This window comes from Onychostoma macrolepis, chromosome 22 (genome assembly GCF_012432095.1).
Source record: "Onychostoma macrolepis isolate SWU-2019 chromosome 22, ASM1243209v1, whole genome shotgun sequence".
In the NCBI taxonomy this organism is placed as follows: Eukaryota; Metazoa; Chordata; class Actinopteri; order Cypriniformes; family Cyprinidae; genus Onychostoma; species Onychostoma macrolepis.
The window spans coordinates 22,879,966-22,894,161 of record NC_081176.1 but is presented as its reverse complement, the minus strand read 5'-3'; the positions used below and the strand labels follow the sequence as shown (position 1 = coordinate 22,894,161).

The 14,196-nt window shown below is 39.2% G+C and overlaps 1 protein-coding gene across 1 annotated transcript; it reads right to left on the bottom strand.

Moving 5' to 3' along the window:
* Window positions 1-121: 121 nt before the first annotated feature.
* LOC131531014 (abnormal spindle-like microcephaly-associated protein homolog) lies at window positions 122-14,116 on the bottom strand. Its single transcript, XM_058761563.1, is given in 24 exon segments — window positions 122-516; window positions 608-780; window positions 902-1,078; window positions 1,205-1,359; window positions 1,440-1,632; window positions 1,849-2,040; window positions 3,110-3,259; window positions 3,734-3,943; window positions 4,288-4,297; window positions 4,534-4,700; window positions 4,918-5,067; window positions 5,200-8,895; window positions 9,052-9,246; window positions 9,338-9,466; window positions 9,623-9,765; window positions 9,890-10,094; window positions 10,218-10,276; window positions 10,279-10,429; window positions 10,574-10,659; window positions 10,748-10,893; window positions 11,024-11,199; window positions 11,321-11,451; window positions 11,599-11,644; window positions 14,030-14,116. Coding segments are annotated over 24 exon segments (6,930 nt in total). The 3' UTR covers window positions 122-413.
* Window positions 14,117-14,196: the final 80 nt, after the last annotated feature.

The window sequence follows — 14,196 nt, the reverse complement described above, 5'->3', positions numbered from 1 at the left end:
CCATTTTGGCCTATTGGTGCAGACCTTACAGTATTTGCTTTGCGTGTAATACCAGATTTGTTTTCAAGGAACAGAAGAAAAAAAAAACACACACATTGGCTCACTCATGTTTTTTTAATTCTGTTATTTCAGAAGAAAAAGAACAAGCTGTGGTTCTTTTTAATATTCAATTCCAGCGCTTTAAAATAAATCAATTCCAAACTGCACTTGTATTTACAGAATCTCAGAGCTAACGTGCCATCTTTTAGCACAGACCCCAATGCGCCAATAAAACAGTCATCCACAACATTTTGATAAAACGGCATTAAAAATATTCACAATACAAAAATACATAATATTTACAAGGGTGCACAATTCTGAGCAACACTTTGGCAGGGCACAGGTAATACAGACTTTTCCTTGCTGCAATATTTTCAAGGCACAATAGCCAGAGCGTTTGCCAGCATCTGAATGGCACGAAGAGGATCCACGATGTCCTTTAATTTGTCACGCCGTAGAACCCAGTCGGGAGCAAACCTGAGAGAAATCAGAAGGTTGATGGGATCAGGGTCTTCCCTACAACACAGACTATGGAAAAATATTTTATACATAGTAGATAATTGCATACCTGGCCACAGGTTTTGATTTTCGAGGGGTGGCTTGGAGGAGGAAGCTTCCATTGAGAGAGGCGTTCATTTTCTGCTTGACTTTGTTTCTCTCAGCATCCATCTTGCACTTTCGAAGTGTAAGTCGGTAGATGCTGCGAATGCGATCTGAAACCTTTGGAAGGTTTCGAACCTCCTGTATGAACAGAACATTTCATGGCATTAAAGTTGCTACAGTTTCAACACAAGTGGGGCTGTATTGATAGCACTTTATTTCAACTGTTATTGAACCCAGTTGCTTAAGGCAAAACACCCACCATTGCTCTCCTTTCATCCTGGACTAAGAGGACCAAGAGAAAACAAGCCTTGGTAAAGATGTTGCCACCTTTTTCTGCAACCTTATCTCCAGCCTTCTCCCGGTAGATCTGCAGAAGATCTAGGAGGGTTTCTACAGAGTTGTCCACATCATAAACTGCATCAATGGTTCTGTTGTACTGAAAAATATAATGAAAAAAGCAAAAATCAGCAATGTTATATGCAATTAATTAATCGGCATATTAAGTGATTTCATACAAATTTGTAACTAACAACTCTAATTCCTTAATTATGAGGCAACATACCTTTGATAAGTTGAGAAGAACTTGGATGGATAATGTGATGATCTCCATTGAAGGCACACTTCTGTTGCAGCTCCTTATCAGAGTGAAGATGGTGTGTGTTGCTCTGCTTTCAACAAGACGTTCACAGCACTCTGGAGAAAGTCTTGTGGCAGTTTCTTCAATCATGACAAAAAGATAAAGTTAGCTATCATTTTATGAATCAGCCAGCCTCCAAACTTTAAAAACAAGGTCTTACCCAAATGTTTCAAGGCTGCAAGAATGTAAGCATAATTTTGAAGTCCAAGCAGGTAGCTTAGTGCTGTTGTAGTCTTGTTACAAAGCTTGTCCTCTTCCTTCACCCCTCGATTTACTTCCCTGAGACGGCGCCTCATGGAAATAACTTTGCTTGTGTCATGATGTTTTCTTGAACGATGACCCCTCCAGAGTGCCTTAAAACAATTACATTTAAATGATAAAAATTCTAATTAATAGTTGTTCACCCAAAACAGAGAACACTTCCAACACCTACATTAACACTTTTGTGGTCTAAAGATACTGGTTTTGAAAAACCAGTAAATAGTGAGTACATTACAAGCATGCATGCATAAATGTATATTAAATAAGTCAGTTGTTGTTTTTAAACCAGTTCATTTAAGACACCATACCTGTGCCTTTATTATTCCACATTGTAGCCTCTCCTTCCGGCGTCTCAGAAGGAGCTTCCTAACTGCGTGCTGGATAGTAGCAGCAGCTTTGCTGCGATGATGTAACCAAGTTCTCACTGCTCTCTGGGTCTTGATGATGTCTTCTCTGTCTTTAAGGTATCTCTTTCTTTGCAGCTTTGCCCTAAAACATTGCTAGAAAAGTGGGGCAGAGAAAGAGAGAAATGTACACTGAAATCTGTCATTTTCACAAAAGCCCAGAACTGTCAACAGTGTACCCTTTCTCCCCATTTATTTATCACCCAAAGTATCTCAATGCAGGTAACAGATAAAAATTACACTTTTTTTTTATTTATATAAGCCCTATTCGGATGGGACTAGTTTTCTAAACTACATTTGAGTTTCGATTCTCATCACCTGCGACTTTCTTGTACCAATTCAGACAGGACTAACATCTCCGTGTTTATTACAGAGGTGGGAGGGTTTGTTTTGGACATCTGGGCGTCGCAGGGATCAGGCGCTCATGCACGCGATGTGTATAGGCTACAAAACTATAAATTTTACTACAAATATCATGGTGAAGCGATATGGCTAGTATAGCAAAAGCAAGGTTAATGTGGGGTTACTTTAGTTTAACTTTTTTTTTTTTTAGGTAAAACCATGTTTAATTTTCATAAAGGTACATATGTGATTAAAACAACTGAGTGCAGAAATGAAGGTGAGCAACGTTAATCTGACGCTGAGGCCAATATTACAGTAGCCAGTCTTAACAGTTTATGTGATCTGGCTCTTGATTTTATTATTGTTATTTTTTATTTCTTTGCCGGGATGCAAACATATAAAAAATGCACGCGCTGCACGGTAAGAGCGTCTACGGTAGTTCATATTGGCCAAAAGACACAAGGAAATGCATTGTGAAAAAATAAATAAATAAATAGTCGGCACTCACAGACATTCGGATGGGATTAGTTTTCTCAGAGGATCACGGAGTTTGCCAAATAAACAGTAGGTAATTTGCTCTGGAATTATTACAGAGGTCGTGTGAGAAAAACACAGATGTGGCAGATTTGGATGGGATTAAAAACGCAAAGTACGTCTGTGAAACACAAATTTCTCTAACGACCCCCTGTAAAACTAGTCCCGTCCAAATAGGGCTATATACACCAACATTGCAACAATACAAAGCTGGTTGAAAATCTGTGAGGTTCAAAAACAAACCTTCGCTGTAATTAAGAAATTATTTTATTTTGATGATTAAATGTACCTGGATGTATAGGACCGAAGAGATCTTCCTCTTGGCGGATTCAAGAGCCCAGTGTGCTCGCACAGCTCTCTGAATCCTTATTGCACAGAGATGATGGTAAACCGCAGCTGTGAAACGGTGGCGTCTTGCAGCACAAGCCATTTCTTTCATCTATAAAAAGGAAAACGTTAATACACATTTATTAACTTTTAGCATATTCAGTCCCATCAGTTGACTCAAGAATCACGGATGGGCACTGAGTAACCTTCTCCAACTAGCTGGTTGCTGAACGATTACTTAAAGGATTAGTTCACTTCCAGAATAAAAATAAAAATCATTTACTCACCTTCCACTTGTTCCAGATCTTTATGAGTTTCTTTTTTCTGTTGAACAAAATATATTTTGAAAAATGTTGGCATCCAAACAGTTGATGAGCACCACTGACTTCCTTAGTATTTTTTTTCCTACTATGAAAGTCAATGGTGCTCAACTATTCGAATACCAATATCTTCGTTTGTGTTTAACATAAGAAAGAAACTCAGATTTGGAACGAATCTTCATTCTGGAAGTGAACAAATCCTTTAAATAGCCAATTACTTATGCAAGTCAATAACAACATTACTCATAGATATAAAGAAAACTTGCCTGTTGTCTTGCAAGCCAACCACGCCACAAAGCCTGAAGATAGACAGCGGCATAGTGTCGTCGTCTTAGATTTTCTTCTTTAATTCTGGCCAGCCGTAAAAATCTGAAACGGCGCTGTAGAATTATGGCAGCATCTCTCTGTTGGTGATATCGACGTCTTTGGCTAAAGCCTCGGAAAGCTGACTGTATCTTCACAGCAGCTGTTATTTGCTGTGAAAAAGAATAGACTGAAGGCTTAGTGATGATTTCAAAAGTTGCTAAACATTTATGTCAAAATACATTTGGGAATAAAAGGATTGTTTCTATAGCTTCAGCAGTTCTTTGTGAATAATAGGATTGTTTCTATAGCTTCAGCAGTTCTTTGTAAGTCAAAGCAAATGTTTTGTATGTAGCACAACACAAATCGACCCAATTATTTTAAAAATCAGTCAAGACCTAACAGACCAAAATAAATATTTGGCAATACAAGCAATATTACACAGGATAATGTCTGTATAAACGAATGGACTTTGAAAACGGTTTCCCTGAAACTTTTTTATCTGCAAATAACAAACTTTAGTTAGACTGTATTTACAGAGCAATGTCATCACTGCACAAAGTCTATTTTGCTTCCGGAATTGGTACAAATTGGTAAAAGCAAAGTTCACCAGCATTTTTTTTCTTATTAAAAAGTGGGTCACGTCATGATCACTTAACCAGCCAAAATACCACTAACTACATCTCAGTAATATCCTATTACTATTATTCAATATTTTCGACAATTTAAAAGCAGAAGAGAATAATAAAATATACTTTGTTACCTTGAACGTTGGCGTCTTGCTTGAATACACCGACTAATGGTTGCAATAGCAGCTTGTTTTAAAATGTAGTTTCGTCTAGCCATGCGTCCTCGGAACCAGGCCTGTATTTTCTGGGCAGCCTGTGCTCGCACAGCATGTTGTCTTGTTTGATAAGCCCGAAATGCTGTCTGAGGTAAACAAGAGATAAACCAAACGTAAAAATCAGATGTACACACTTAAATCCAAAAATCTCAAACAGGATAATCAGCAGAAACACAAGTGTACATTAAAAAATAAACAGAAACAAAAGTAGGATTTTTGCAGTAACAGGTGCTAGAGATTCAAGAAAAAAAAAAAAAAAAAAAAAGTTTAAATCAAATGTAATTTGAGTTATTTCATGCTTACTTGTATCACAACAGCTGATTTTCGCAGTTGAAGAAACTGTGCACGCCCTCTCTGGCAGAGGCGGAAAGCTCTGTAATGCTTCTGTAAAACCAAAACCGATTCCTTGAGATGCTGAAACCTGCGTCTTTCAATCATCCCGCGATAATGTGCCTGTTTGAGGGTTAAAAAAATAAATAAAATTTTGCCTTCCCAGTTAAACCTACTCCCTTCTGTTGAATTTCCAAAAGTGATGCAGGATAAAACAAATTACAAGACAGAATACAAGTATAGTGAATCGCATACCTGAATTGTGATGGCACTCGCACGCAATCTCTGAAATCCTCTGTACTCAATGTGTCCACGCACTCTGGCCTGAAGGATCTTTATGTGCTGGAGTGTCTTCAGATAAATGCTCCTCTGCTCCACTGTTGCCCTATGAGCTCTGTAATGCTTTTGGAGAATAATAGTTGCAGCCTGCAACCTGCGGTATCTTCTCTGGTCCACAAACATTCTGTAATGAGCTTGCAACTTCAGGACACTTGAGCGGAGCGTCACGTAGTGCTTGCGGTGTACATGCATGCGCATAACAGACTGAATCTTGATTGCAGCCAGCCTTCGCTTTGCAAGCCTCCTCATTAGCATTCCACGCAATGCAGATTGCAAGATAAGTGTAGCTTGCTTAAGAGCAACAAAACCATTCCGATCTTTCTGGACCAGTTTACATGATCTGTACCACTTTTGGATGAGTGTTGCGCTTGCTTGCATCCTGGCATGCTGAACTCTGGCGCAAAGGCCTCTGTACGCAGACTGAATCGTGATTGCTGCAGCTTTTTCTTTCAAGAAACGCTGCCGTTGGACAGCCATCCTTAGGTAGGATTGGATGGTTCTTGTGGCCTTGGTTCGTCTGGCCAATTCTCTCCCCTTCATCCCTCTGAAAGATTTCTGCAGGCATACAGCAGCATTTCTTACCTGCTGGTATCTACGCATCTGCTCGCCTCGAAGTTTCAGGGCTCTAAACCTCTGCTGGAGAACCCTGGCTGCCCAGAGCTGTCTCTTAAATGCTGACCTCTGCTGGTACATCCGGAAACCAGCCTGTATGATGATGGATGCTTCTTGCTTTTCTGCCAATTGCATCCTTAGAGAGTGTCCCCGATAAGCTGCTTGAATGACAATGGCTGACTTTCTTAAACGTAGATAGCTCTCACGATCTGCTCTAGCCTGGATGTTTGACCTGTAATAGCTCTGAATAATAATAGCTGACAACCTCATGGCCTGGTACTTAACCATCTCTTTGTGTCTCCTAAAACAAGACTGAATCAAGACAGCTGCTTGACGCTGTTGTAGTAGTTTCCTTCTAACTTTAAGACCTCTATAACATGCCTGAACAACAAGTGCACCTTGGCACATTTCAAGAAAATGTTTTCTCTGCTGTTTCGCTACATTTGTGGCACGGTACCTTTGCTGAATGACAATGGCAGCGCATTTCATGGCTAAATACCGTTTACGAGCACTGTGAGCTCTGAAAGTTGCCTGAACAGTGGTGGCAGCCTGATGCATTTGCTTCAAAGTCTGTCTGGACTTCATGCCACGATGGGCTGCTTGCAGAATCAAGGCAGCACTCTTCTGTTCTTGCAGTGCTACCATCTCTCGTTTCATCATTTTGTTAGCTCTGAAACGCTGCTGAACAGTACAGACTGCCCACCGAAGTCGCTGGAAGTGCAACTTGAGGATGTGCTTTCTCACATGGGACTGAATGATTGTTGCAGCTTCATGCTCTCTTCGGATCTGTCGACGGACCTGCATTCCTCTGAAAGTTGCTTGGATTGCAACAACAGCTTGGCGTTTGGCAAAATAATCTCTCCGATCGCACCTTGCTACCAAAACGGCACGATAGTGTTGTTGACAGAATTCAACAGCAGCTCTGATGGACAAAAAGTGCTTTCTTTGTTTGTAGGTAAAGTACTTCCGTTGAATGACTGTGGCTGCAAAATTCATTCTAGCAATGTCACGGCGTGTATGGTTTCCTCTGTAAATTGCCTGAATTGCAGTTGCACTACGCCGTAGCTTCAAAAAGTTCTCTCTCGCCTCTTTTCTCAGTAGATGGCACCTGTATTGCCTCTGTATGACCAATGCAGCCAGTTTCATAGCTTGGAATGGCACTCGAGTTCTGTACATTTTGTACATTGCCTGAATCACAGCAGCCGCTTCATGCTTTCTATCGATTTCTTTCCTTACCCTCATCCCTCGGTACATAGACTGCAAAGTGATGGCGGCTGCTCTCAAGGAGCAAAACCTTTTACGTTGCTGCCTTGCACTTATAATTGCTCTGAACTGTTCCTGAATACGAATAGTGGCATTTCTGAGAGCAAGGTAATCACGGCGTTGCTTGAATGCTCTATATGTCTTCTGGATCATTTTTGCAGATTTATGCCTTTCTGCAATCTGCTTTCTCACCATCATTCCACGGAAAGCTGACTGGATACATATGGCAGCAGTTTTCATGGCTGCATATCTCTTCATGACAGCATTTTTAGTCATCATTGCCCTGAATCGCTGCTGTAAAATGGATGCGGCCCACTGTTGTCTTTGGTACTTCTTGAGTTGGGAATGTCCACGGAAATGTGCCTGAATCACTGTTGCAGCTTGATGAGATTTTCTCAAGTAGTTGCGAACTTTCATTCCCCTGAACGCTGACTGAATAACTACAGCAGCATTTTTAGTTTGCAAGTAAGTAGCTCGCATGCATTTGCCAACTCTATAGGCTCTGTATTGCTGCTGTATGATGATAGCTGCACACTTTGCAGCAAGAAAGGCAGCGCGTACCTTATGCATTCGGAATTGAGCTTGAATGATAGTAGCAGCTTGATGCTCTCGTCTCAGATTTTGCCTCACTTTGGAACCCCGATATATGGCCTGTAGAGTTAGAGTTGCGTGCCTCAAATGGATGTAATGGCTTCTTTCCAGCCGTCCAAGTGCTAAAGCCTGATGGTGTTGCTGGACGAAAATAGCAGCACGTTTTAGAGCTAAAAACCTCTGACGGCACCTATGTGCTTTTTTCACAGACTGAATCAAAGTTGCTGCTTTGTTTTTCTTCTGCAGTTCTTGTCTTGCTCTCTTGCCACGATAAGCACTCTGTAGCACAATTGCCGCTCTTTTAATTTCTGTGTATTCTGCATACACCTTCCGTCCATCTCTGAAGGCTCTGTAGTTTCTTTGAATGACTACAGCAGCCTGTTTCATTTCCAAAAACAGTGTCTGTGCTGCATATCTACGGTAGTTTGACTGAATGATTCTGGCAAATCTGTGGAGTTGACTGATCTTCTTCCTCTCAGCTCGTCCTCGCCAAATTGCTTGAATCGTCACCGAAGCGAGTTTAAGAGCCATACACTCTTGTCGTAATTTGTCTCCAAGTACTTTTGCTCTGTATCTCTGTTGCAGAACAATGGCTGATCTTTTTAAACATAAATAGTGCCTTTGAGCCATAAACTGCCTGAAAGCAGTTTGAATCATAAGTGCAGCTTGGTGGCGCTGAGCCACAGATCGTCGGACCTTCCAGCCACGGAAAGCTGCTTGCAGAGCAAGAACTGCTGATTTAATCTTGAAGTATCTCTTCTGTTCTGCTTTCCTTAGCATGCATGCTCGAAACCACCTCTGAATCGCGACTGCATTTTGCTTCATTTTAGATGCGTGTTGTCTGACGAGGTAGGCCCTGAATGCACTCTGAATGACAATTGAAGCATCATGCCTTTTCTTTAAAGTCTGGAACTTGCATCTTTGAAGGTGACCTCTAAACCATGCTTGAACACAAACTGCTTTGCTTTTCATATCTAGGTACTGGGTTTTACAACGCTGCATTCTGTACCATGCTTGAATGCACAACGCTGCAGCATTTCTTCCCCTCAACTTCTTTGCGTGCCACTTCTGGAAAGCTGCTTGGATTACAGAGGCAGCATGGTTTTTCTTTAGGAGACTTTGAATCCTCCAAGCTTTGTATGTTTTCTATGGGAGGACAAGAAAATTCTAATTAAGATTAGCCATCTAGAGATAGATCTATAATTGATCTATTAATTGGCTAACTGCTGAAATATTAAAATTTTACTAGGTGCAGCAGTACAGGATGAGCTGGGTTACATATTGTCTTAATCCTGAATATACCTGAATTACAGTTGCAGCTGCATTTTGAAGAGCAAACTGTTTCTCTTTTTTCAGCACTCTCAACTTTTCCAGTGCAACGTATCCTCTCCAGAATGTTTGGATCACGATGGCTGCCTTACTCTGTCTGATCATTCTTCTTCTCAAGATGAACTTCCGCACAAGAGCTTGAATTTTAGTAGCAGCCAGGTTCCTTTGCTGTGCATACAGAGCATTTGAATATAAGATAAAAAAATCTAAGCACAGCAAGGTTCCAAGCAGTTTAAAAGTAGAAAAACTTTACCGTTACCTGAATAAGCTCAATGTCCTTCTGTAACTTGTATCTCCGCCATGCACCCTGGATTACTCGGGCTGCTCTCGTTTCATTGCGGAGATCCAAAAGACGGGCACAGAGGAAGGAGAGGTAGCATGTGACAACCTGGGTTAAAAAAAAAGTCACAATTAATCAATACGCATTAAATAAACATTAATATGAAAAGTATTTCTACACAACCTCAAGAGTTTTTTTTTCTTCTCCAACAAGCATGTTTTTCTGCTAACCCAAAATGTGGAAGGGGATTACAATTATTTTTACCTTTTCATTTGGGATAGTGTTGGACATATCCTCTGGATTTATCATAGCAGGCACCCCTCCCAGATAAGACACAGCAGTGTTCACCAACTTAAAGTTACTTCTCTCATTCTCAAGTAGCTCTCTGAAGTCCACTAAAGGGGATTCTGAACCCAAGGCAAAAAAGCAAACCATTCTGAGACATTTACAGTGTTAAATTGTATAAATTACCACACTATTACAGGAATGCTTAATCTTAAAAAAAAAAAAAAAGTAATTTTCTCAAAGTACCAGTTTGTTTTGTGGGCAAATTTTCAAAAGAGCAGTCCGAGTCAGTCGAGGAGTTATTGAGCTCCACTCTGCCACGATGGCCACATTCAATGGTCTGCGTTGTTCTCTGTTGAATCTCTTCTGCAGGGAGATGACCAGGATGGTAATGATGAATGAGGTAGCACAGGATACGACCATCTGAGAATGACACCGTGAAATTTTCAACCTGGAAAAATAATGGAGATTTTGTTCAGATGAGGATCCTATGCAGGATACCTTATTAAAAAAACATGTATTAGCTCTCTGCAGAGTGAATAAACGAGCAAACTATTTCTTTAATGTGACTCACCTTTATGTTGTAGAATTCACAAACAGCATTGACCCAGTCCATGAGCAGTGTCACTTTTGGCTGGGATGTTCAAATGCTTGTCTTGACTTCATCCTCGTCAATGCAACCCCATTGTTAGCCATTAATGAGGCCAGCTTCTGTTTAGTCCTCCATGTTTTCCTGAGGAAACTGATTTCCTCTTTGAGTTGATTCTCATCAAGTAGCACTTCCACCTATGAAAATTAAAGTACATCAGAATGTAAGGTCAGTGTTTAAAAGGTCACGTACAATATTGGAAGATAAAAATAGCCACAGTCAAACTAATTATTTATCATAAAAGTGGACTGGAAAATATTTCCTTCAGCCCTGGTTGATACCTGAAAGGCAAATATGATTTTCCACAGAAGGTTTAGGGTCTTTTCCCTGTGTCCATCCACAATGTCTCTGGAGTCAATGTTCGCTCCTTCAGGATAATGAAGGCAAGTTCAGAGTGAGGTTTTTTTCATCAGATTATAAAGGCATTGCTAGTTATTTATGGTCACGAAACTCACCGTACTCATCTTTAAGGTCAACACCTTTGTCTTTCAGAACCTGTAGTGCAACATCAACATTGTGCACTTTCTGCAGGCGGCTAATAGCAGGTATCCGCAGCTTTCTAGACAAAGTCCAGTCTAGAGTGAAGAGCTCCATGACCCGTCTGAAGATGAATATAGAAACATTTAATGAAGATGTATATAATGGGATTTTGGTGGCTTGTTAAATGTCAAATCTAAATATTGGCTTGGGTTATGACACATGAACAATAAAGATGCAATAATCAAACATACACCAAACGAATGCCACATCTCAAATCAACAGCAAGATTCTTCACAGCAAAGTTGAACTCATCCAGAGGAGTCTGAACATGGGATACTGCTAGGCCCAAGTGGCCGAGGTGCCGTGACAAAATGCCTTCACCGCTGAGGAAGTCCCGAGAAAACACCAGTAGCAGATCTTTGCTTGACTGTAGGGAAAGATAAATAAAGATTTTTTTTGTTTGTTTTTACAGTGCACTATTGTGAAATTCCTTGTTTTGACCACCTTTATTCAACTTTTTTTTTTCCAATATATATAAATCCACATACCTTAAATTCAGCATCCATGCAGAACAAACAAGGATCATGTTCGATCAGTCTAGACTCTTTGGCTTTATCCAGAAAGCAGACCAGCAGAATTAGTTTCTTTAGAGTGAAGCGAGAGAGTGCCTCCTCGTGGCCTGATGAATGAAAGTGAAAAAATAAAGAACCGGTTATAACAGACACACTGTTTGCAAAAGTATAACAATAATGATTAAAAAAAATAATAAAGACAAAATAAAACAGGTTGCATGAAAAAGAATAAATAATGAAATAAATTCAGTTACCATCTCTGTACAAATGGGACACTTTAGGGTGTCTGAACTCGCTCACCTGAGAAATAAATATAAAAGGTGAAAAATGAGAAAGAGTCACCTTAAGAGGCTTGCTGAAAAACTAAAACTAAAATTTGCCCATTAAACAAATATTTAGAATATTTAGCAAAGTAAGAGTGTTTTTAGTAGTATGATTGTTTTTTAATTAATAGTATTATTCAAGAAGGACAATTGATAAACACTGACAGTAATGACATTTGTAACGTTAAAAGATTTTATTTTTTATTCAAGGAATCCTATAAAACAACCCTATAACCGTTTCCACAGAAATATTAAGCTGTTGATCATAAACATGTTTATTTAGCACTAATTCAGAATATTAGAATGATTTCTGAAGGATCATTTGACACTGAAGACTGGAGTAATGATGCTGAAAGTTAAAAACATATTAAAGTAAAAATGAATGCTGTCAAACGATTAATCGCATCCAAAATAAAAGTTTTTGTTTACATAACATACGAGTGTGTACTGCGTATATTTATTATGTATATATAAATACAAACACATGCATGTATATATTTAAGAAAAATATGTTGTTTATATATTAATATAAAATTTAATAATGTAAATATATAAATGTATATACATGTAAATATTTTCTAAATATATACTGAACGTGTGTGTATTTATATACACATAATAAATATATGCAGTACACATATATTATGTAAATAAAAACTTTTATTTTGGATGCAATTAATCGTTTGACAGCGCTAGTAAAAATATTTAAATTGTAATACTATTCCACAAAATCACTGTTTTACTGTATTTTTGATCAAATAAATGCAGCCTTGCTGAGCATAAGACACTTTTCAAAAACATTACAACAAACAACTAGTTAAATAAAGAGATTTCCCATGTCATACAAGCATAATTCACAATCATGACAAAACGCTTATCGTTTGTAAATAGTCACAAAGGAAAACTGGGCATCACACACTAAACGACTGAGGATCAGACACTAGACCTTTTTCTGAACGCGGAAGTCTCCCCCGATTAGAACGGTGCTTTACATTTCCAGTTTCTAGTCACATTTACATATTTTCAGAGCCGATAATATAATGTGAAACCTACGAAAGTCATTTAAAAAAATCATGTGGCGCCATTGTTTCATCACTTTACAGTGTCGCAATGACCGTCTTTTTGCAGTAAAGGACCAGTCATAGTTCAATGAGTGGGAAGATGACATTGAAAACAGATGAGTGCACACACAGCTCCCGATCGGGGTGAAGTTCATGGGATTTTGTACACAGAATGATAAGAGCAAATATTATTTTAACATATATTATTATTTCACACTCAGTATTTTAACTTAAGCGCTGCAAGCCATATATACAGTGCCTGACAAGACAGATTTCCTGATACGCAAAACAAGTACTTTAAAGGAATTCCTTAGCTCACTGCCGTTACTGTGGCAGCCAACAACAGCACAGCAATCCTCTGCACATTTTTATATGTAGCCTGTCTATAGGAGACTTTAAATTCCTTCCGATCACAACAAACTCATGCAGAAATGTGTGCATTGCTGCTAGGAGATGCGTGACAAATGAAAACAATATGTTCTAAAGTCAGCTGAAAATATCAAACATGTTTGATCTCCACCGACTGGAGAGAATCAAAGTCTGAAGCTAAAAAAAAATTTGTCTGTGCTCATTATACACTACGCAATGTTCTATTTAATCTGTCAATTGACCATATGCACAGAGCGCTATTTAGAACTTCCGGATAAAGATGAGCCAGCTCGTAATCTTCCGGTGAAGCTCATTTTATATGTGCTATATATAGGTAGAGACTCTCACAGAAACATCTCCTGCCTCATTCTTATCAGAAACTGAGAAACAAAATAATTGCAACATTGTAAATAATGATTGTGGAATTAACATACAGTTTCATGTTATTAAAGAACATATAATTTTATATGCAGAGCAGTTGCGTAGCCACCCACTTTCATCTGTGGCCCACCCAATAAGAAGTTTGTAATTTTCCAAATGGATGTAATTTATTAAACGATACTAATCAACGACTTCAACTGCTACTTTGTGGCCTTCTAGCGGAGAACAGCTGCTTTGCCGTACGTAGTCGTTACAATGTGACAGCTTATGTAGTTAAATGTTGCGTTTTATGGTATATACCATTTAATTCCATCATTATAAGATTCTACCATTAGTCTTTCGTTTAATCTGTGTTGATTATGTTTTAAACTTAAACTAATTTTAATGATTTTTTTCGACTAAGGCTGCTTAAAGTCCCTAATGGGCCAGAGCCGCGCCGACTATACAAAACACTTCTGGCAGACAGACGGCTTTTTCTGTCTGGGTCGATCTCGGCTGAAAGCTGTTGTACGTGCGGCAGGTCCGCGCTCGGTGTAGTTGTGTGTATTTACCTTCGGCCCGAGCTGGTTTTGTCGCCGGAGGGCCGCTGCTAGAATGAACTCCGCCGCCTGAGAGAAAGATTTGGCGGTTAATCCCATATTTTTTAGATGTTTTTTGTTAGGAGGTTTGCTTTGATAACATAACGTCAGAAAAACCATTCGGTCCCGGATATATTGAG